The sequence below is a fragment of the Cavia porcellus genome, unplaced genomic scaffold (assembly GCF_034190915.1).
Source record: "Cavia porcellus strain 051 isolate PalLab524CR breed Dunkin Hartley unplaced genomic scaffold, mCavPor4.1 scaffold_23, whole genome shotgun sequence".
Classification (NCBI taxonomy): Eukaryota; Metazoa; Chordata; class Mammalia; order Rodentia; family Caviidae; genus Cavia; species Cavia porcellus.
In genome coordinates, this window is record NW_026947506.1 from 28457608 (window position 1) to 28481038 (window position 23431).

At 39.2% G+C, this 23431-nt stretch overlaps 1 protein-coding gene across 3 annotated transcripts in view; it reads right to left on the reverse strand.

Moving 5' to 3' along the window:
- Window positions 1-23431, reverse strand: part of Anln (anillin, actin binding protein) — a 62087-nt gene that overhangs the window by 10749 nt on the left and 27907 nt on the right. The window contains exons 9-23 of one of the 3 annotated variants that reach the window (XM_023565204.2): window positions 21517-21630; window positions 20620-20852; window positions 19610-19755; window positions 19238-19385; window positions 18049-18184; window positions 16943-17125; window positions 15614-15740; window positions 14697-14745; window positions 14547-14603; window positions 13898-13936; window positions 13593-13614; window positions 12551-12663; window positions 10538-10591; window positions 5029-5115; window positions 586-693 (exon numbers count right to left, since the gene is read on the reverse strand). In XM_023565204.2, the coding sequence (XP_023420972.1) occupies window positions 586-693; window positions 5029-5115; window positions 10538-10591; window positions 12551-12663; window positions 13593-13614; window positions 13898-13936; window positions 14547-14603; window positions 14697-14745; window positions 15614-15740; window positions 16943-17125; window positions 18049-18184; window positions 19238-19385; window positions 19610-19755; window positions 20620-20852; window positions 21517-21630 (1616 nt within the window). Of the gene's footprint in view, window positions 1-585; window positions 694-5028; window positions 5116-10537; window positions 10592-12550; window positions 12664-13592; window positions 13615-13897; window positions 13937-14546; window positions 14604-14696; window positions 14746-15613; window positions 15741-16942; window positions 17126-18048; window positions 18185-19237; window positions 19386-19609; window positions 19756-20607; window positions 20853-21516; window positions 21631-23431 lie in introns of all 3 variants that reach the window. The other 2 variants (XM_013152779.3, XM_013152780.3) reach the window with 2 other exon arrangements.

Here is a 23431-nt window from a genome sequence, read left to right on the forward strand (position 1 = left end):
AATATTCATAAATGGATATAATTATTTTTACATATTACATATTTTTAAAGTTTAGAAAAAACACAGGAACAGTTAATTACCTGTTATGGATGACTTTGCTTTTGAATTCTGCTTACTTCTAGTTTCTAGCTTGGGGCTAATAAATAACCTTATTTGGGTGATTATACTAAATCTTTTAAAATGAGGGTAATTTATTAAATGAAATCCTATTGTTAAGTTTTAGAAACAAAAATCAAAGCCAACTGTGGATGGCTTTTCATTACTGTTGTACCACAGACATAGGAAATCAATTAACTAATAAACTATAAAGCTGAGTTTCCAAATTTCCAACACAAAATTACTACGAAACATCCTAAAGGAAAAAACTACATATTGTAAGGTATTTTAAGGGTGGCCAGATCCCAAGGAATGGACAGAACAGATATTCTCTGTCTGTTTTTCAGACACACACACAGGTCTGCAGCCTGGACCCTTAACTAAGAAATACGCACAATAGGAAATCAGCTGAGCAGCAGTGGGGCACCTGTGTGGACACTACACGAGGAGCACCAGAGCTCCCCCACCGAGCAGGACTATTTAAGTTACCTTCCGCCGCTCATCATCCGGATAGGTCCAGTAAGAGATGCAGTTTCCAGAGAGAACACACCATCTTCTATGCCAGGCACCAAAGCCACTTACGTCTTCAAATATAGTCTGGAAAGTCAATTGAAATGCTGACATTAGAAAATCCAAGAAAACTTCCTAACAATGAATGGCTGCTCGACACGGGAGGCTTCTGTATGTTATCATAATCTATGTCAAAATCTCCCGAAATGAATTTTATCCTGTCGTTGGCAATCGTCAAACATTCACATCAGAGGTTAACCAAGATACCATCTGCATGCATTTAAGAACATCCAGATAGTACCTCCAAATAAACATCTCCACCTAATTTCAGGCTTTTCAAAAGCATGGCATCCCCACCAAATGCTCCATTAAAATGGGGTTAGTTCTTCATGTGCTGGAGAGGAAAGGATATGTGTGCCATGTCTTTTTTTTTTTTTAATTGGGTGTGGGGCTTGAGATAGGGTCTCACTAGGTAGTTGAGGCTGGCCTTGAGCTCACTACGTAGCCAGGCTGGCCTCAAAGACCCTCCTGCCTCAGCCTCCCGGGTGCTGGGATACCAGGTATGTGCCACCTCGCCCAGCAATACCTAATATTTTATAACACTAATAACAGAATATCAAGTGAGAACTGTCTTCCTATGTGAGACTGGCATTTCATTTTTATTCAAGAGAATAGTTTTCTAAGAGACAACTCATGATGGATGGCCCTGCTGGGTCCCTGTGATAACCCTCAGAAGTGCAGGTATGCTGCTGGGCCAGCACCACAGGAAGCAGCATCACCCTGCAGTTGGGCACTGGACCAACCTCACTTCAGAAACACAAGGGAGATTCCACAGTGGGGCAGAGGGCGCTGCGGCCACACAAGGGCCTGCAGACAGTGAGACTCCTCACAGCTGTGCTTTCTTCCAAGGAAATAATTCTACGTAAGCAGCAGTGTAAGTAGAAGCTGTCGGGGCTAGGGATTTAGCTCAGCGGCATAAGTGCCTGCCTTGCAAGCAGGCAGTCGTGAGTTCGATCCCCAGTACCGGTAAAAATGAAAAAGACAGAAAGAAAAAAAAAAAAGTAGAAGCTGTCTTCTTTTTTCCCCCACTATCTCTGCTGTTATGTAGCTGTAATCACAACAGAGCCCTAATTTATATAAAATCACTACTTTTAATTAAAATTATTTTTCTTTCCTAACCGGGAAGATAAAAAACATAAAATAAAATTATTTTTCTTTGCAAGCTTTTAGATTAGTGAACAAAGCAAGGGAAAAAACTGTTAACGATGTTGTGGCTCAAGGGTGGGCGCCCCTTCTCCTCATTGGGTGGAGAGGACTCGAGGTATCAATGCCCAGAGTGCCTGATATGCAGCTCTCCTGCTGGGCCCTGCACAGCCACGGACAGAAGTCAGCGGCTGCACCCCGGCTGCAGGGGCCCTCCTGCGCTGCCTGCACTGCAGACCATCCCGAGGCATCTCTGTGCTCCATTTCACAATACATCAAGGCCTTTCAGCCTTTCAATTACAATGCCGCCTTTCTGACAGCTGGGTACCTAATTAAAAAAGTAACATTATTCGGTGCTTTCTGTGAGACGCACTCCTACAAATACAGTGTTTAAATTATCTCAACTAACCTTCACTCCAATCTTGGGATAGTACAATATACACTCTTGTCAATTCCCTGATTTATAGGAAGCTCCCACCGGCAGTTTGAGTGAGGAAAGCAATCCTGGCCAGGGAGGAAAGCTCCAGGTATGACAGGAGGGGATTCCATGCTAGGCTGAGCCTTGGGCCTATTAGCTGAATTAATCAGCCTGCTCCCGGCAGAGCCACCCCTGCCCTGCCTTCTCCGCTCCCCTGACTCATGTCACCCCCACCCCCCCAGGGTGTGCTCTTCTGGGCAGCATCACTTAGAGCCAGGAAGGGGGACCAGCATCTTATATGAGTCTCAGGCACAAAAGTTAGTGCAGACGGCTCACCAGCTCCCTCCTGTGTCTACCTGCACCTTTCACATCACACAGGCAATGAGCAGATAAAGACACTGAGAGTAACAACAGTTACTGTCACGTCCTCCCATGCACACAGAGAGGAAGGAAAGGGAAGCCTTTTCATCCTTATAGCAAAGGAAACCGAGGGCCAGGGACATAAAGTGACAAGGGTCACAGGAAGAACACCCTTGCTCTGCCGTTCACCAGTCCAAGCTGAGCTGACTTGGGATGGGTGTAGAACAGGTACCAGTCTCTCAGGGCCAGGCTTCCTCCTGCCCGCAGCCCTGGCTCCACAGGAAGGGACAGAGTTTTCCTTTCCATTGCAGAGAGCTGGGGTCCTGCAAACGCACTGCACAGGCAAGGGACAGAGGATACGTGAGGGAGTCCTGAGCTCTTCCTCTCTATGTTTCTCGATGGATGTAATAGAAATGAGCTGTAGGATTCAAGATAGAATAAATCTGACTGCATCTAAAGACAGAACAGCTCAAAAACTAAACAGGTCAGGCAATGCACGCAAATAAACTGGCTACTACAACAGGGCCCGCCAGCTGCTGAAGGGATCTACAATGAAATATATGTCAGAAGGTAAACACAGCTTTCAAGTCAGGAATTTAAAACCAAAAAAAAGCTTTCCCAAGAATATTTAGTGCCACCTGCTGGATTTACACGTGAAAAAGCTAAGAAGGAACCACTGTGTTCCTGGCATCTGTCAGAAGTCTTTGTTACCTGGGCCAGGTGGGCGTCTCCTACAGTCCAGCCCTTCTTTCTTAACTTTTTTTTTTCTGGTACCAGGGATTGAACTCACGACCTTGCGCTTGCAAGACAGGTGCTTATGCCACTGAGCTAAATCCCCGGTCCCTTCTTTCTTAACTTTGACAACAACTGCAGACTGGTGTACCTGCCAGATTCCTCCTCAGGTACCCTCCTCACCTTCACACATGCACAGGCTCAGACGCCCAACTGCAGCTGTCTGAGACACCTGCCACTGTCCCAGTGGGTCACCTTTCTCTTCCCACTTCCTGTTTCTGGGTGGAGCAGGAAGGAACCCTTCCACGCTGCCCCCTTTCTCGCTGCCCTCTTTCTCGGAGCCCTTCTCTCCCCAGGGGCTCCAGTTATAGGCTCCTTGAGTTCCTCCCGCTCTCTGCTCCCTGCTCCCTTCGGCCTCCCAGCACAGTCGGGGCGGTTTTGCATCCAGGCCTGCACATCCCACACTCTTGCCTGCTGTGGGTACTGCGCTGTGCTCACTGCTTTGCTGGTGCTTCCTCCTATGAGACTAAAAACTCTTCTCAGTGGAGGATTATTTTTTGTGACCTATCCTATTTGAGTATAAGTGTAGGGGAAAGGCGTCCATAAAACTGGGAAGACCTTGGTGGGCTTTGTGGCCAATCCTGATAAGAAAGAGTTAAAACTTTACTGAGGGAACAAGTAACAAGAAAAGAGAAAGCCACACCCTAACCCAGTTGGCTGAGCCACCCTTCCCTACCTTACAAAGGAGACAAGGGGTGGCCACTTAAGACGGCTCTTTATTTAGTGTACAGTATGGTACCTGGGTTCACCAACGTTTTTGTTAGCCAACAATTTAGTTCACAGACAGAAGCATTTGGCAAAATTTTGTTTTTCTTTGCAAACTTTGCATTGGGCATGATCACAACTATCTTTTTCAGAAACATGGAACAAATCGAATTCGTAAACCAAGGTATCATGGTCTGTACTCTCTCATCATGTTTCCCTTTAGTTAGTTGCTAACTCCACATTGTAAGTAAGGTCCCTTTTAACCAACCCATAAATTCTAGGGATAGAGTCTGACAGGACAATGGAAATCGAATAAAGACCACTTAAGAATGCGTACATAGGGGCTGGAGGTTTAGCTCAGCGGCATAAGCGCCTGCCTTGTAAGCAGGCAGTCGTGAGTTTGATCCCCGGTACCAATAAAAAGGAAAAAGACAAAAAAAAAAAAAAAGAATGCGTACGTAGAGGATGACACAGGAGGTTAGGGGTCTTGGGGTCCTGAATCCATCTATGACATTCCAGGAAACCAATCAGGTTATGACAAATTCCAAGCAGTGGGAAGAACCTTAGCATCCAAGGAAAACAGGGCCCTCAGGTCCCCCATTTTTCTAGAGCCCTCTACTCTGATTTAACAGGGCAGCCATCTCTCCTCCTTTTTCCCCCTTTCCAAAAAATGTCCAATAAAATGTCTTCCTGTCCTTAAACTTTGTGCCTTTATTCCTTTACTGGCATGCAGTTCATGAACCCCAGAGCTTGCCCCCAGCAGGTGTGGACAGCCACGCTTGTCCCCAGGATGTGACACCAGTATGACAAATGCCATACAGAAGGAGGCAAGGAGTCTTTACTGAGCCAATTTACACTTTATCACAGGCTCCTCCCCATGGGACACCAAGGCTGCATTTCCTAAAATGGAAGAAAGGAGATAAAGATTAAGTGATGTTACTTACTAGAAATCCTTTTTCTTCAATGCTTGAATTCACTTGACAGTTTATTTTTAAACAAATATGACCTTCCAAAGAAGACAAAAAGGGCACCTGGGAATAAAGAGGATAAATTATTTGCAAAACTGTTTGAATGTGGTGATTTTTCTTCATAAAACATGTATAAATCACGAACAATAAACATAATGCCTAGAAAATACATCATTTTCTAAATGTGGACTGTAGCAAAGTGGCCAAAAAGCCCGCTTAGCAATAAATGCTTTTGAAGAATAAAGTCATTCAAGGTAGAACTTGACAAAAACAAATGTCTAAATCCCCAATTAATGTGAGAAAGAAAACAGATTTTAAAACAGCACAAGCATGTATCCATTTTCCATCAACAGGAAAATAAATCAAGAGAGCCTTAATAAATCAACCACTCAAATTCACACAATACCTATTACACAGCTGTAAAGAACAGTGAGCTGCAGAAATGGGAAAGACAATCCTCGGATTCACATGTAACTGGAAGAAGTCCCAGGTAACAAAATCTTAAAGCAGGAAACAGTTGGCAGGCAATTGTCCCAATTGCAAAAGCTAATTCCAAGAGCAAGCATTCAAAAGACATGGCATTGATATAAAGACAAACACACAAACAAATGGAATGAAGCCGACAGCCCAGAAAGCAAAGTGTGTTTCTATGGCCAACTGATTTTTGACACCGGTGCTTAGACCAATTGCACTGCAATAGAAGCAAATTTTGGATCTCTGTGTATATCTGTGTGTGTGTGTGTGTGTGTGTGTGTGTGTACACATGTGTGTTCAGTGCTGGGGATCACCCAGGACTCTGCACTTTTGAGGCAAGCATACTACCACAGAGCTACAACCCAGCCCAAGTTTCTTCAAGAAAAGGAACCTAAACCTGGCAGAACATCTTCCTAGCAACTTACAATGATTTGGCTTACAATTTTTTCACTTTAACAAAAAAATGCAAAAGCAAGCCTACAATCCAAACACTTGGGAGGCTGAGACAGGAGAATTATTATGAGTTGGAGACCAGCCTGAGGTGTCTCAAAAAGACACCAAAAAAAAAAAAAAAAAAGAAAAGAAAAGCAAAATGCATTCAGCAGAAACAACTTTTGAATTTTGAATTTTTGAATTCTGATCTTTTTGTGGGTTAGCAATATATGGCATAAAGATTCTCTTAGGGGCTGGGGATTTATTTAGTTCAGCAGCATAAGCGCCTGCCTTGCAAGCAGGCAGTTGTGAGTTCGATCCCTGGTACCTATAAAAACGAAAAAGACAAAAAAGATTCTTTTAATATTTTTTTCCAGATGCTGCACAGTAGCAGCTATAGCTCCCAATCAGTCATTGAACCAGAAAAAAAAAAGAACTCTTATCTACAATCCACAATACAGCCAGAGAAGGAACGAGGACACTAGCTTTAGCCGAGCTATGAAGGCCAATGTTGAAATCTACCTGAAGGACTGAGTTCAATATGAAGGTCTGGACTGGCCTAAATGCAGGCCAGCTGCCGAGACTGAGATGATTTTCACTTTCGGCATCAGCTAACTTGCCAGCTTTGGATACACACACACACAAAACTGCCCTATTCTGGCCTCTCAATTTATTCCACTGTGTGTTACAGTTGGGAGACACACAAAGGAATTCTACTGAGATGCTCAGAGTTCCAGTCCCAAACACAATGTGAGGTACACAAAAGACCATTTCTACTGTAACAACACTAAAGGACCAACTTCACTTTAAAACTCTGCTGTCCTTGAACACATCAAAAAGCTATGGAAGCAAACACGGGGGAAAACCACACTGACAGATCACAGATTAGCTGACTATTGAAATTAAAACACAAGGATATTTACACTATTTTAAAGAATTCAGAGGGGAAAGACTGGCAAAAATGGGCAATAAGATAGAATTTTAGCAAAAAAGTTAAAATAATAAGAAAGATCCAAATGGAAATTTCAGAACTAAAAAAAGTCTGGGTTAAGGAATTTATTGGATGGTGCTTTCAGAGACAGGGTAATGTCAGGAAAAGATGGCTCTGAAAACAATTCAAAATGAAGCACAAAGAAAAAAATTAATGAAAACAAAAATGTGCCACACACATATAAGAAAATGATCAAAAGTCTAACACGTACTTAACTAGAGTTAAGGAAAGGAGAACTGAACAGAATACTGGAAGATAAACAGTAATTCCTCAGTTCACAAATGTTTCTGTTCGGTTTGCAAACAGAGGCACTTGGCAAAATTTTGCTTTCATCTGCGAACTCCATATCAGGTGATAAACACAACTGTGGCCATCTTCTCCAGAATTGTGAAACAAATTAAGTTCATGAACCGGGGTACCAGACACAGAAAAGCTCAGTGAAACTTGGCAGGTTAAATATACAGAAAATTATACTTAGGCACATTAGAATAAAACTGTTAAGATCACAAGCAAAAAAAAAAAAAAATCTTGAAACTAGGAAAGTGAAGAATCATGGTTGGCTTAACAGAAACTGCAGCTGGAAATCAAGAGATGAGCATCTTAGCCGGGCGTGGTGGCTCACACCTGTAATCCCAGAACTCAAGAGGCTGAGGCAGGAGGGTGAGGCAGGAGGATCATTGCGAGTTCGAGATCAGCCTGGACTACAATGTGAGCTCAAGGCCAGCCTGAACTGCATAGCGAGACTATGTCTCAAAAAGACCAAAAAATAAAAAAATTTTTAAAAAAAGAGATTAACATCTGCGAGACCATGTCTCAAAAAGACCAAAAAATAAAAAATTTTTTTAAAAAAAGAGATTAACATCTTTAAAAGGGTAAAACCTGGTAGCCTAGTAATCTATACCTAGTGAGAATATACTCAGTTCGCAGTCAAGAGAGAAAGGAAGACGCTACCATCATCTGTCTTTCCTACCACCTCATGAGAAAGAATGAAATCCCTACCTAGGAGCACTAGGATCCCAGCACTAGGGAGGCTGAGCCAGGAGGATTACTATATGTTGAGGTCAGCCTGAGCTACATAACAAGACCCTGTCTCAAACAAACAACAGAAACAGAGGCTGTGGTACCCTTCAGTCTTGGAATATCCCTGTTTTGGATCCTCAGGGCCACCAAGGGGGTAAAAAGGAAGGGAAGAAGGGAGGGAGGGAGGAATCAATCCATAGAGGAATAATCTTAGTTCAATAACTTTGAACGTTTTTACTGTAAGGTTACTTTCCAAAAATTTGATCCCTTAAAGCATTAAAGATAACTAAAGGGAAATTCTAGGCCAAATAAATACATAGATTTCAATAGACTAAATCCTTAAGATGAACTTGTAACTTCTGTAGAATCAAAACATCATATTTGGGGCTGGGGATTTAGCTCAGCGGCATAAGCACCTGCCTTGCAAGCAGGCGGTTGTGAGTTCGATCCCCGGTACTGATAAAAAAAAAAAAAAAAAAAAATCATACTCTTTCCTTAACGATTCTTTTGCCTTTTTCTTTTCCATTTGGTCTATTTAAAGTTCCTCAAGCCCATTTCTCCCTGTGCTTATTAACAGAACTACACGTATTAGTCCAGAGGCTGCAGCTGCCAGAATCTCAGAAAGATGAGGAAATGCCCCCCTGCCTTCATGGCTGAGGATGCAGGTGGTATTCTTGGTTGGAAGCTGGTGCTAACAGAGAAGGGAGTCAAGCATGTTCTCAAGAAGGTTAAGCCTGCTGATCCCTGCTGTGCATGGAGACTTGTGTGAAAACTCTGCGATCCAAAGCTGTTTAACAAAGGACTGTTTTAAGACATCCACACTTCAATGGTTATTACTAGGAGATGCTAAATATAGTTAATTATGAGTGGTGTAGTTACAGACTGGCATGTGCTCGGGTGAAAGAGTGCTATTAATAATTACACATGTCAACAGGCATACACTGGATGGCTTAGACACGCCGGGATACCTAATCACTCCACCTCTAACACAAAAAATTCTGTAACTCCAGTTGCTTTACTTGTAACTTTTGTTCTAATCATTTTTACATTGATTTCTACTCCCCAAAAAGTATAGACTTCTAAGTGGTCCTCTAAGTCAGAAGATGAGCTTTGGGATGTGCTTCTTCCTTTATCTATAAATCTTGTTTTGGATTCTCTATTTGAAAGGGTCTGAGAGTGTGACTCATTGAGATTCATCCTTTAAACTCTTTGATGCAAGGCTTAAAATCAGATTAAATCTGATGATTTGTAAACTCAGATGAGGTGGCAATGCACTGTTTGTGACACCTTAACTCTGCAGAGCAAGCAGACTGGGTTAACCTCCACAAAAATCCCATTCTGGAGGAGATCTCAAGCTAACTCTGTAACCCGTGGGCTGCTATATTATTTGTCAAGACATGAGGCAAAAACACAACAAAAGGAAACAAATAAATACTCCCTTATATTGATAATATCTGGTAGGAACCATCAGACCTGTCTGCTCTCTCAAAGTCTATTAAACAGGAATATCATATGGTATCGAAGGCAGCTGAAAGAACATCTAAACTTAACTATCACAAATACTCTCCATCAGCTGCAGGCTACTGGAATAATAGCTAGCTTGTCTCACAAAATCACATTTGGTACAAATTTCATATCAAAATTGTATTTACTCAGAAGGAAACTTAAAAGACAATCAACTAAATTCAATGCTTTGATTTTTCCTCAAGATGATAGTCAGAAATTTACATTATAATTTCAAAGGCAGTATTAAGATACTCGAAAATAATAATGTTAATTTTTAAGTGTTACATTTCAAATGAAATTAGGAATGGTTCATATGCAAGATATGTCATTTAAGTCTCACTTTAGAGATTAAGGAGATCTCTTCCATAGGTTGAAACTGGACCAGTGACAATGGTGATTAAGGAATACAAGTCACAGAAGCCCAGTTTTTATGTTTATCTAATTTGCAAATATCAAATCTTGTAAGAATTTAAAATAAAACATTATCCAGTATTTTGTTCATTAGCATTTTTATATTACCACAGAATGTTTGTAACTGATCTTTACAAGATACTAAATATTTTAAGTCTTCTAAAATATTTATACTCATTATAATTTTAGTGTTAAATACATTTACCAATATCCCAACTAGCCAATCAGTACTATAAAAGCTTTCTACCTTTATTTAAAACATCACCAATAACTCTTTCAGTGGATTAAAAAGTTAAAAATACTGAATAATTTTAAACATAATTACTAATTTGGTATTATAATTGATACTTGGAAAAAATCAATTATTGAATTGACTATAAAAATTTAAAGAAGTATAAAACAGAAGACTACACAGAGAAAAAAGCCGAATCCCAAACATGCCTTAAAACAAGAAAGAATTTTCAAAGAAAGCTTTAAAGAAGAAAAGATGTCCCTCTGTAGGAATCAAAAGAAAGAATACGTAAATAATGTCCTTAATTATTCAAAATAACCCAAAAGATAGAAAAGTAGTTAGTGAAAGAAAGACACGTGGACTAAATATTAAGATTGATTTTAAAGAACATTAGTTTCAAGCAAAGAAAATTTGGCAACCTTTTCCTGGAACAAATAGCTCAGTAGCTCTTGCTCTTTTACATCATAATTTATCTAAAACAAACAAAAAAGACAAAGAGAGAAAAAAGAGATCCACAATCACTCATTTCTGTTAAGTTAGCTGGATTATTAAAAAGTCATGTAAATTTTTAGAAATGAACATATTAAAATATATTTATGGTTTAACAACAGTCAAAATTTCAAATATAGCCTGCTTTTTGTCCATTGACATTTCATAAAATGTTAAAGATAAGTTGCTTCTCGCTGAGCTAAGATTCTATACTGGGGAAGCAAAATCCCTGAGAAATAAAGTGACTGATTCCATAATAAATAGTACACTATGAGCAGAACACATACTAGAGACCAGGCCTTTTAATTTGTATACATTTTCACCTCTACATTCTAACTACAGATATCTCTTCTAATAATATAAAGTATCAAAAGCCAAGTATTGCCTGTTCTCTCTCATCTCATAGGTAGCTGCTAAATAGTCAATCTGCACATAAAATCGTGATTACTAGAGGCTGAGAAGAGTTAGGAGAAAAGAGATGGGGACTGCCTAACAGGGAACAAGACAAAAGGAATACATGCTAGTGTCCCTCAGCAGCTGGGTGACTACAGTTCATAAAAACCTGTTGTACACTGTATTTTATAAAGAACCAGAAGCCAGGAGCTCAAAGGATGAAACATGAAGAGATAAGGAAGCTAGACACTATGATGCACACCCACAATCCCAGCTGCTTCGGAGGCTTAGGCAGGGTTTCAAAGCCAACCTGGGCAGCTTAACAAAACTCTGTCTCCAAATAAAATTTAAAAATGGCTGGGGTTCAGTGGTAGAGTACTTGCTAGCAAATTCAAGAGGCCTGAGGTTCAACGCCCTCTAGAGGTGGGGAAGGTGATGAACGGAAACGCTAATTACCGTGATTTGATCAATTAGACCTGTATACAAGTGCTAAAATATCATGGTTGACTCCATAAGTATGCATAATTATTGTATCGCTCAAAAATTTTGAAATTAGTATTTCTTATAAATCATTGTATTATATAGCAAAAAATCAGTCCAAGAAAAAAGTTTGTCTTTAGTTCACTTACTTTTTAAAATGGTCTTAAGAGCAAAATAAAACAGATAATAGGAAGGAGGAAGACAGATCTTTCTCACATGGGAAGGGGAGAGAGAGGAGGAAAGGGATGAAAAAGGGATTAAGTTGTGTTACATGCGCAGACCGACTCCACACAAGGAGCCTAAGAATTAGGTACTGCAAACGTGGACTAATTTTTAAAAAGGGTCTTGTTAGTTACTTAAAAGTTTAACTACGTCACATTATGGTGAAAAAAATGACAGACAGTGACAATACAGATTTGAGTTCTGACACTTTTAATTTGGAAGGGAAGTGAAGAAAAGAAATTCCTTAGATTCAAAAGTACTTTTTCCTAAGAGGCTAATCTATTTTTCCCATCTTGTCAAAACTAAAACCATAATGTATTACTCATTTCAAAATATGTTAAGAGGTTCAAATAGGGAAATTGTTAGGTTTTAAAACTACAAATTTAGTGGGGCATGGTGGTGCACGCCTTTAATCCCAGCACTTAGGAGGCTGAGGCAGGAGGATTGCCACACGTTCAAGGCCAGCCTAGGCTATATAGTGAATTCAAGACCAGCCTGAACCATATATCGAGACCCTGATTCAAACAGAAAAAAAAAAAAAAAAAAAAACCTACAAATTTAACATCAAAATTTAAGAAACAATACTTCTTTAGTAAAAAGTGACAGCATAAACCAGAATACATTACTTTGAAGATCTAACTACAGTTTTTAAGACATAAGAGAGAAATACTTCCAACATCAAAAAAATAAGCCATTTAGGTATACTTGAATCTAGTTAAAATGTGCAATTCTAGAACCATTTAGTTACAGCTAAACACTTCAAATACTTGAAGGAATTTCAGTATTTTCATTAACCTAATGTTCTAAAATTACAAGAAATAACACAACATAAAGTTGGGAGCAAATACCTTGTCAAGAGCAAACTTAGTGCTTCCCACAGAGGATAATGACAGTGTGTAAGACCCAACGAGGGCAAAGTTGCTGGTCCGCACGGCGTGGAGGCCTCCTGGACTGGCCATAACTGTAAAGAAAGAACCAAAGGCCTTTAGCTCAGTGACTTTCGCAAGAACGAACAGCAGGTCCTCACCACACACCAACAGGATGAAATTAAGCTGCCCCGGGGAGAACTGCCTCATTTTCCTGTTTTTAACTATGGAAGAAAATAGAATATCACATTTCCTAACAAAAGAAAATTACACAGAATTCTGTCTTTAAAGGAGTCTAAGTGCTCCTTAATACTTGGAAAGGATGTGTCGAAAGACTCAGATCTAAAAGTACTTAAAAAGTAATTTTCTCATAAGAAACAATAGCCTTTGTCAGTCACTATTATAGACCAGGGTGACATAATGAGCAGTGGCCAACTAACCTGCACAGGTCTCCCAGTATCTCACTGTGCCACAGAGGAAAAACCAACAGCCTAAAGGATGTGAGAGAAACCAGCTCCATCCTGATCCCTTTTAGAAAACTTAGGCCTAAAGCCCTGGTGAGAAGGCCTTTCTGGGCTCACAGCACCCCAGTGACTGGCAAACTGGAAAGAGCTCTAATGGCGACACAGCAATTGATGAGTACAATGGAGAGAAGTAAACTCCACAGTGTGGACAGCACAGAACAATCCATAGAACAGAAGCGTGACGAGGAGCACAGCTCCCTGCTGGCGCTGCCCAGCAACTCAGTACCACACGTGACTTGACTGCCACAGTCTGAATCCTATGAAGGCTGGTGGCCTCCACTGGTGCCTGACAAAGGTCCAACATGCTATTGTGCAAGCTACTCTAGCCTGTAACCTATATGTGACTTAAAAAACACACGTAGGAAGTATCATCCTAAAGTAGATCAGGGTAAATACTCAAAATCAAGGTGCTTACATATAATTGATAGCATTCTCAACTGACACAATTGATCAATTCTTTTCCTTAGTCTAAACCTTTAAGTAGTTCAAGATCCACTTACCTGAAGAATGAAGGCTGCTTTTCTAAAAAAATAAACAAAAAAATATGAAGAAGAAACATTAGTTACTTATTAGTCACTTCTTTTGATATGAAGATGCAAATATCAAGCACAAAACTCTAAAAGGACAACGACTACATTTCAGAAAACATTTTTCCTACATAAATGTCAAGGATAATTTCCCCCATTACTATATTTTAAAGATCAACATAACTTACAATTGGTTTAGAATTCGTTACCCAATTTACAATCACATGTAGAAGATAAAAATTCTCAAGAAAGCTTAATTTCCTAAAACTTTTACTTACTGGGGTTATAGATGTGAGAAGTCTCTTTGGAGTAATAGTCTAGAAGAAAAAAATTAGTATATTTCCAATTAAATGCTGTAATTCAGAGTTCACAATTAACTCGAGATAGTCTCATATAAAAAATAGATGACTTGAGTCTCTTATAAAGGCTTTCCTATAAAGCTATTCCTTTTTGGTTAAAGCCAAAGGAAAAAAATTTTTTTTTTCATTTTTCTTTTAGTTCTGAGATAAATGAATTTGGAATAAAAAAATACTTTGATGATGACTTAGCAAAATAACAATGACTAGAAAGCAGAGGTTCTAAAGCTTCCTCTACACAAGTGATTACACAGTGAGGTGTTGGTGCAGAGGACCTAGGGAGATGAGGACAGAGGACAGCAGGTTTTAAGCAGTTATGAAAAGTTGTCAGTTAATGCAGACAGAACAGAACTTTCCATCTAGAGCATCAAAAGCTTATAGTTAGGATCACCATCACCCACTATAATTTCACTGTAAGTATTCACTATTATTTAATGCAGTAAGTAGAAATCCAGCACCTAAAACTGACCTGAAGACTTTAGAATCATTAAAAGTTGTATAATGATTAAAACTAGCATGATAGCTATTATTTTTTATTATAATATCTTTATTAGATTTCTGTAATTCTCACCTTGGACTTAGATGCTTTTTTCTTCTTATCAGGGCCTGAAGAATCTTTCTTTTGTACCTACACACAAACCCAAATTTATAGTCAGCTTAAAATCTGATATTATTAAGGAAAATATACTGCTGATTATTTTAGGAAACTATAAATGCTTACCAAGCTGTAAACTTCAAGATTTATTTCAAAGTCGTTAGACACATCTTGTCTGGGAAAAAAAAAAAAGACATTAAATGAAATGTTAAGAAGAATTTCAAGTTATGCCTTTAAAATGCTATAAACACTGTTACAAGATTCTGAGAGTAAAGAAATACATTATGTTTTTATCTAAAAAGCAATAAAAACTGGTAAGAACAGTCTATTAAAAAGTCAGAAATATTTTCTTCAGTCTTTTATAATACAAGAGCTTTAAAAAGTAACATTTTTTTCAAACTGGTTTGTACTATGTAGTTCCAAAATATATCTGTAATACTAAACATAAATATCTTTTATTAAGACTGATTACTGGGGCCAGAGATTTAGCTCAGCGTAAGAGCCTGCCTCGTAAGCGCATGGTCATGAATTTGATCCCCAGTACCTCCGCCCCCCAAAAAAACTGATTATTAAGTATGTTATGAGATTTAAAGCATATAAAAAGTATGGTCCACATTTAATATAATACTTTAAAATATTTAAATATCTATAGTCACTTGGAAGAATTACGCTGCTAAAAATGGAAAACATAAAAAAAAAAAATAAAAGCTAAATTAAAAAACTTGAAAACTGAGTTATTTACCCATTAAAAAGAAAAAGAACACATAGTTCCCAGAAGACTGCTGCAAGGTGAAGGCCAGCCTGGGCTACAGAGTGAGTCCAAGGCCGTCTGGACCACACAGTAAGATCCTGTCTCAAAACTAAAACAAAAATATAAAGGGCCGAGGGGGAAAGCACATGCTTAGCATGTACAAGGATCTGATCAGATTATGGATTTGATCTCCAGCACCATGACATATAGATAAATGTCACCTGTGTCTTCAGACTGTGTTAACTGTTTAAATGAGGACAGTGTCTGAGCCACCAGAAGTCTAATTACTCACAGAGTAAATGTAGTACTGAATGTCAGCGCATCACCAGCAAGAGAGTTTGCAGTGCTGGTCAATGGTGTGGCTACCATATTTTCAGCTCCTGCTTTGAGCATAATTAAGTAATAGTAATTGGCTGCATCTGCAAGAAATGATCAATTACGTAATTAGCACAAGCAAAATCAGATTTAACTGATCAATGTTCTGAACCAAAGGAAGAATGTCATACTGCAGTGTTTATAAATAAAATTCTAGTTACTAAAATCGAGTTTCCAGAAACAAAAGGCTAAATCAGATACACTGACAGCTATAATCTCAAATAAACATCAAAGTCTCCCCTTAATTTCTCAACTTCTATTGCCTTTGAATTTAACTTAATATACCTAATACATACTTCAACAAGGTAAATTAAGATTCAGTTTTTCAAAATTGAAATTAAAACACCATGAAAGTTATGCAAAGGTAAATTCTAATAAAATCATGAACTATTCCTTCACTACTAGTCACTAAATAACTGTGCATCTCAAGGCACATTTTCTGCTCACACTTCAGCAAAATGAGAGAACAGCAATAACTACAACCTAAATCAGTTCATTCCTACAATAAAATGCTGTTCTTCACCTTCCCTGCACCTCAAAGCCACTCGCACCAAGAGCTGACCTTCCCACAAGGAGAAAGTTCTATGTAAATAAAAACTTAAAAGAACCTAAAAAAAACATTTCCAATACTTGATACAAGTATAATTTTCTTAAGCTTACTAGAATGAGTACCCTGCTGTGTTTTCAGATTTTGCTGTCAGGGTCCCACTTACCCCCTGGTCCAATGGGGAGACAAGAGGGTGGGGAGAGGAACAGGAAGTCAGTAAGTGATTATGTGGGAGCACCAATTTGCCACAAACAAGGTACGTATGCAAACACATCTAATAAAAATTTTTTAAAATTATTTTAGTGGGATATGTGCTTTTAAAAAAATGCACTATGATTATTCAATCCAGCAAGGGAAAAGGAGTAAAATCTCAACAGAAATCTCTTCACTGGGTGCTTATCATCCGCATAACTAGTGGTTCAGAGTTTGTAGAAGGAATTTCTATTCGTCCCAAGGTGGATTTTAGAACACATAAAGTGAGTTCTTTTAAATGCACCAGTTCATTTCTATAGTGAAATTAATGGTCTATCCTCTCAGGATAACTTGTCTCAGGAGAAGGCTGTATGTTCAGAATGATGTCTGGCCTAGGTTTTTATCTTTATGGAAACTCTTCTTGTAATTTTCTTGTACAAATCCAATCTAGGGAAAGTTCATAACTAAACATGGAGTCTAGAAATAATGCAATAAACACCACCGTACCAGATTTCTGAGCCGTACCACAGACAAAATCTGCTTTCAGAGGCAAGCGGATTTCAGACAAAGTAACTGACCCTCTGGATGGGACAAATCCATTTTGGGTTATCAGACCAGCCTTGTTCCTCCCTTGAGGCCCTTCACTCTTCAGTTTGTTCAGCTCTTCAATCAAAAGTGCTCTCTTCTCAGCTATGTAAAAACACAAAAGCGAATATCTAAATATCAAAATTAAAATGGTGAACTGTGGATATAGCTTAGTGGCTTTTCTAACATGTTTGAGGTCCTGGGTTCCATCCTAAACAACACAAAAATAAATTAAACTGTAACTGTTTCTTTTTGTTATTGTTGTGTGTTTTTTAAGACAGGCTCTTGCCCTGTAGTTCAGGCTGGCCTTGAACTCACTATGTGGTCCATGCTGGCCTCAAACTCACATCGATCCTCCTGCCTCACCCTCCCGAATGCTGGGATTACTAGCATGCACCCCATGCCTGATAACTTTTTCTAAATGAAAACCAGTGTAAGAAATTACACTGATAATGCCACATGATAGCAAAATCAAGGACAAAAGTTACTATTTTTATGCATCGGGTGGGAGGGTACTGGGTAAAATCTAGACTGTGCCTATTTAGCACGCCCTTATAATTTAATATTTTGGCTTTCAATTACTCTTTCTGGGAAGTATCATCTTTCTACCAAGCATGTCTGTCTGCCTGTCTGTCTGTGTGTCTCTCTCTCTACCACCAAAATCCACATCAGTTATTTCAGCTAAACCTAGGTCAATAGGGAGAGAAAGAGAGATAGGTTGTGTGTGTGTCTGGGTGTCTGGGTGTATGTGTAGGTCTGTGTCTGTGTATCTGTGTGTCCATGTGTATGTCCATTTAGGGTCTTCGGATGCCTTCCAATTGCCTTTACCTTTGATGCAGACCACATTTTACATCTTATTTTTCACAAACCTCCTAAGTACAAGAAACAGAAACTAGGTGAAACAAAGCACATGATTGGAGAAAATCCTTTCCCACAAATTAGAGATTTCTGAACATAGCACATGAAATGAACTTTCCCAAACTGGAAATTTTGTTGGAAAAGTTCCAGGTGCAATTATTCTCACATACTTGCAATTAGCAGAAGTCTCTCCGCTTCAGCTTCTTCCAGGGAGCCTTTGCCATGCTCTTCATCGACACAGCAGTTAAGAGCCTGGCTAGCTTGATAAATCACTGTTTGCTGCAAATTTATTTCATTATTGAGCTCCTAATGAAACCAACAAGAGGAAGGAAAGTCGGCATTTGTTTTGTTTTGATTTTTGTTTTTGATATTTTTAAAGCACCATTTTCACATCATTTAAACTTTAATTCTAAGTCATCTGATTGGAGAATATCAAACTTTCCCAAAGTAGTCAAAATATTAATTCCAACCAGGCATGTGGTGCACTTCTGTAGTCCCAGCTCTTTAGAAGGCTGAGGTAGGAAGGTCACAAATTTGAGCCCAGCCTAGGCAACTTAGCAACTTTAGCGAGACCCTGTCCCAAAATTTAAAATGAAAAAGGGCCAGGGATGCAATTTGGTGTGAAGGTCCTGGGATTCAATCTCCAGTACTGAAAAGTAAGTTAATTCCAATGTTCAAGTTTCTAGATTATATGCCAAAACAATGAATACCGTATAATAAACTATAAACCTTCCCTGTAAAATGATTTCTAACTCATACTTACTAAAATTATACCTGGGGCTACATCTAACAAGGTAGAAATTTAGAAAGTATGTGATTCATCTTATTTAAATTATAACAATATTTTGGGTTTTTAAAAATGCTTTTTTAGCATAAAAAAAGTAAAACAGCACCATAAAATTTCACATTTCACTGTGATCTAATTAAGAATTATTACTCAAGGGGCTGGGGATTTAGCTCAATGGCATAAGCGCCTGCCTTGTAAGCAGGCAGTCGTGAGTTCGATCCCCGGTACCGATAAAAAGGAAAAAGACAAAAAAAAAAAAAAGAGTTATACTTAACAGGTGTGTGACAGGGGCTGCAGGTGTAGCTCAGCAGTACAGCACAGGACTATTACACCAAAACCTCAGGGCTGAATCCCCAAAATCACATCCCCTCAAGAAAAATGTTCAGCAACATAAAATAAGCTTCTAAGTTTCTTCTAAAAATAAACTGAATTCAAAAAGTGACTTGGTGAGCTCCCTGGGTCAGTACTTCCATGGTCACTCAGGGTACAGAGGCAAGGCTGAGCCTTGTCCTGAAAAAGTTCCCAAGCTAGCATAAGAAACACACCAAGTCCCCTTTCCACAGAAGTCACACCTGCATTTTTTGTTTGATGTTAACTTGACAAGAAAAGGCATTTTTCTTCTCATCCAGTTTTGAAGCAGTATCTTCCTTCCGGACAATCACTTGCTTCACTGAGGGACGCTCTGTTTCTTTGATTCTCTGAGACCTGTATGCATCAATGCTTGGGGAAAGAATTATACTTAGATCCAGTGACACACAGAGCACGGTTCTTTATTACACATGCAGCAGAATTTCACACCAATGCCAAACATACAGCAGACTATTGCACCAGAAGGGGAATGCCATTTGGTAAATGAGGCTGACAAAAGTTGTAACTACAAACTGTAACGTCACCTATGTCAATCCAAACCAGCACCCCAATCCAGCCATCCCAAATGCCCTTACCTATAAAGAAGATCTCGATCTTCAGAATCAATGCTATCCCCAGACTCTGCTCGAGGGACACGGGTTCTCTGGAATTTTCCTGGCTTGGGACTCTCATCACTTACACTAGGGTCCTTCAATTCCAGTTTAGGCGAGGAAATGAAATTCTGCAGGAAAGCACGTCAGCTATTAGTACATTGTATGGATAATTAACAGTGACTTGAAATGTTAACTCATTTCATCCTGAGAAAATAAATGAATTCTTCTCCTTTATTGGGAAATAAATATCCAGTAAGTCAATTGAGTCATTATAGAAACAAAGCAAACAAAAATAAATTCCTTTAAAAAGATGACTAAGGCCAGGCATGGTGACACAGGCCTGCAATCCCAGCACTGTATAAGCTGAGGCAGGAGGAGCGTCATGAAGTCAAGGCTATCTTGGACTACGCAGTGAGTTCAAGCCCAACCTGAACTACACGGCAAGACCCTGTCTCAAAAAAATTAAAAATAAAAAGGTGAATAAAATACTTTTTAAAAATAAAAAGTATGAAGTCTGCTGAAACTTATACAGGTAACTCTGTAAGTGAACCAATCTCCAGGGAGAAAGGTGTTCAATTCAGGGTAACAGCGAATGACAGCACTCAGCTCTGTCTGCATGTCCGCTGCATGTCTGGCGCTAAACACCAGCATACTAACACAACCACTCAGTGCTCCCAAGAGCCATGCAATGAAGGCACTGCTATCAACTCCAGTGAACAGACAAGGCAACTGGACCAAGGGAAGATCAACAGCAAAGCCAGGATGTGAGCCCGGACGCCTGCCCTTTTAAGCCGTGTTACAGCCTAGATTTTATCTTTCACCCACTGAAGAGTTGCAAGCTCTCTCCTAAGGGAATATCCCTAGGTTTCCAAAATCACTCTGGCTACAAGATGCTAAGCGCCCATCAACCACCAACCATCAATGGGGGCCCCATCGTCTCTCAGTTCAAGTTTGTCACAGGTCCATCTACATTTCCTTACCTCTGGACTTACCACACCGACTGTCTGCGCCAAGGGCGTAAGTAAGGACATGGAGGAGATGTTCAGCGCATCCTCCTGCTCCTCGCCGCTCTCCATCAGCACCTGCTCCAGCTCCTCCTGGTTCTGTTCCACATCCAAGTCACCTCCTTGGAGGACGTCGCTGAAGAGGTCATTTATCACTTTGGAACTGTTGATATCGTCGGCGTCATCACCAGCCACACTCACCTCGATTTCATGTACTGCTCCTGGAAAACATTTCAGGGGGTGGGCACTGTGATTCAGACCTTTAAGGGTCCAGGCCCGAGCAGAGAAGGATTCACATCACGTGCTTACTCAGTCAACCAAAAACAAAGAAACCGCATCTCCTAGACTAAACTACTACTAATACGTGAAACAAGATACTTGTCAAAGTTCCAATCACATTTTCTTAGTAATATAGGCTGGCTCTACCAAAAGCAGGGGTTTGGACTGAAAACAGAGTAGTAAATAAGAACTTGAATTGAAACGTAACAGTGAAAACATTCTGACTTTCAAAACATGTTCTTCCAAATGATTCTTTTTCCATTGCTGCGAGCCCAGGTCCCACAGGGCAGGGTTCATGAAGGAACCCTGAACTACACAGGGCTGCCAGGGCCCACAGCAGATGTAGGAAAAGTCCTCTGGCCATGCAAGTGATAATCCTAGCCAGATGTCACAGGGGCCATGACCCACCTGTAACAGTGCACAGCACCACATCTGGGCAGAACATTTCCTAGTTATGGGCTATGTCAGCCCTTGCACAAGTGTAATGCACTACTAAAAAAAGGATTTACTAAATCATAAGACACTTGTTTGTGGTCTTGTGTGGTGCTAAGGGTCTAACTTAATTTTGTGTCAAAAGGTAATTAGAAATAGAGAATAAAAACCAACCAGTCTGCTGCTGTTCGACTTTTGGGTCTGACGTCACTTTTAGGGACTTATCCTCTTCTAAAAACAATGTTATTTTCAGAGGGCTAGACTTTGTCATGTTGCATTCAGTGAAACCTAAAAAGAAAATTTTAAGAAATTTCATATATATATATATATATATATATATATCTCGATTTTTTAAAATTAAGGCATCACATATGTATAAATGCAATTGTTTAAAAAATTCAAACCTAGAAATGTACAGAAAACCACCAAAACATTTGTGTTCTCTTTTTGTCTGTCTCTTTCCTTTTCTCTCTAAATATGGGGTCTCGCTATATTCCCTAGGCTGGCCTCAAACTCCTGGGCTCAAGTGCTCCTCTGCCTCAGCCTCCCAAGCAACTAGGAGGACAGGCACATGTCACACCCCCTGTCCACTCTTAAATTTCTATCTCTTTTCCTACCAAAAGAGAAGGGAGACGGCAATATTATCAAGTTATTGTTTTTCCATGTTTTTCCCTAGGTATACATATATTTTATCAGAGGGTGATCATATTATATTATACTCTGCATTTGGTTTTTTACTCTAAAAAAAGTATCAATAAAATTGCTTTAAAAATAGGACTAGAAAGACACAACCCAAATATAATAGAGAAAATCCCTCAGTTAACATCATTCTATAGTGAAAGACTAAAAGCTTTCATCTAAGATCAAAACAAAGATTCCTGCTTATCCTGTTTCCATTCAACATATCATTGAAAGTCATAGCTAAAACAATTAACCAATAAAAATAAATAAGGGTATCCATATTATAAATGGAGAAGAAAAAGAAATGGAGAATTAATATTTATCTCTGTTAACAGATTACATGATCTAATATGTTGAAAATCCTAAGAATTCTACAAAAAAAACCAGTAGTAATAAATTTAGTTGTTACATAAAATCACTATACAAAAAAATCAATTGATAAATTCAGTGGTGCATGCCTATAATCCTAGCTGTTCAGGAGGTTGAAGCAGAAGGATTACAAGTTCAAGATCAGTGTGAGCACCTTAGACTCTATTCCAAAATAAAATTTTAAGAAGGAGGCCGGAACAGTGGCACATGCCTGTGCAGGAGGCGGCATAAGGATCATCACAAGTTCAAGGCCAGCCTGGGCTACACAGTAAGTTCAAGGCCTGAACTACAAAGTAAGGCCCTGTCTCAAAAAAAAAAAAAAAAAAAAAAAAACAGAAAATTTTAAAAAGAGCCATGTGGGCAGGGCATGTTGGTAGACAGCTATAATCCTAGCACTTGAGAAACCAAGGCAGGAGAATCACTGTGAGTTTGAGGCCAGCTTGAGCTGCACAAGGGCCAGGATTTGAAACCTAGCACTGTGGGGGGAAAATCAGTTGCAAATCTATAACATTAACAATGAATAACTCGAAAAGAAATTTTGAAAATGCTTCCATTTACAAAAAGAATAAAATACCCAGGAATAAACTTAATCAAGGAGTTGAAACACTTGTATCTTGAAAACTATAAAGACTTGCTAAAAGAAATTCAAGATACAAATGACACTGATGTTCATGATAGAAAACTTAATGTTGCTAAAATGCTGTATTACCCACATAATCTACAGATACACCATTGCAACCCCCATCAAAATCTCAATAGCAATTTATTCAGAAGTTTAAAAAAAAAGGCAAAATCATCCTAAAATTCAAAATAGAACTTATAGACCCTGAATATCCAAAACACTTCTAAAAAAGAACACTTGGAAGACTCACTCTTCTTGACTTTAAAACTTTTTATTTACAAAGCTGCAGTAATCCATAGCTTGGTACTGGCATAAAAACAAACATAGGGGCCAGGTATGGTGGTGCATGCCTGTAAACCCAGCACTCAGGAGGCTGACACAGGAGGAATGCTGTGAGTTCAAGGCTAACCCGAGCTA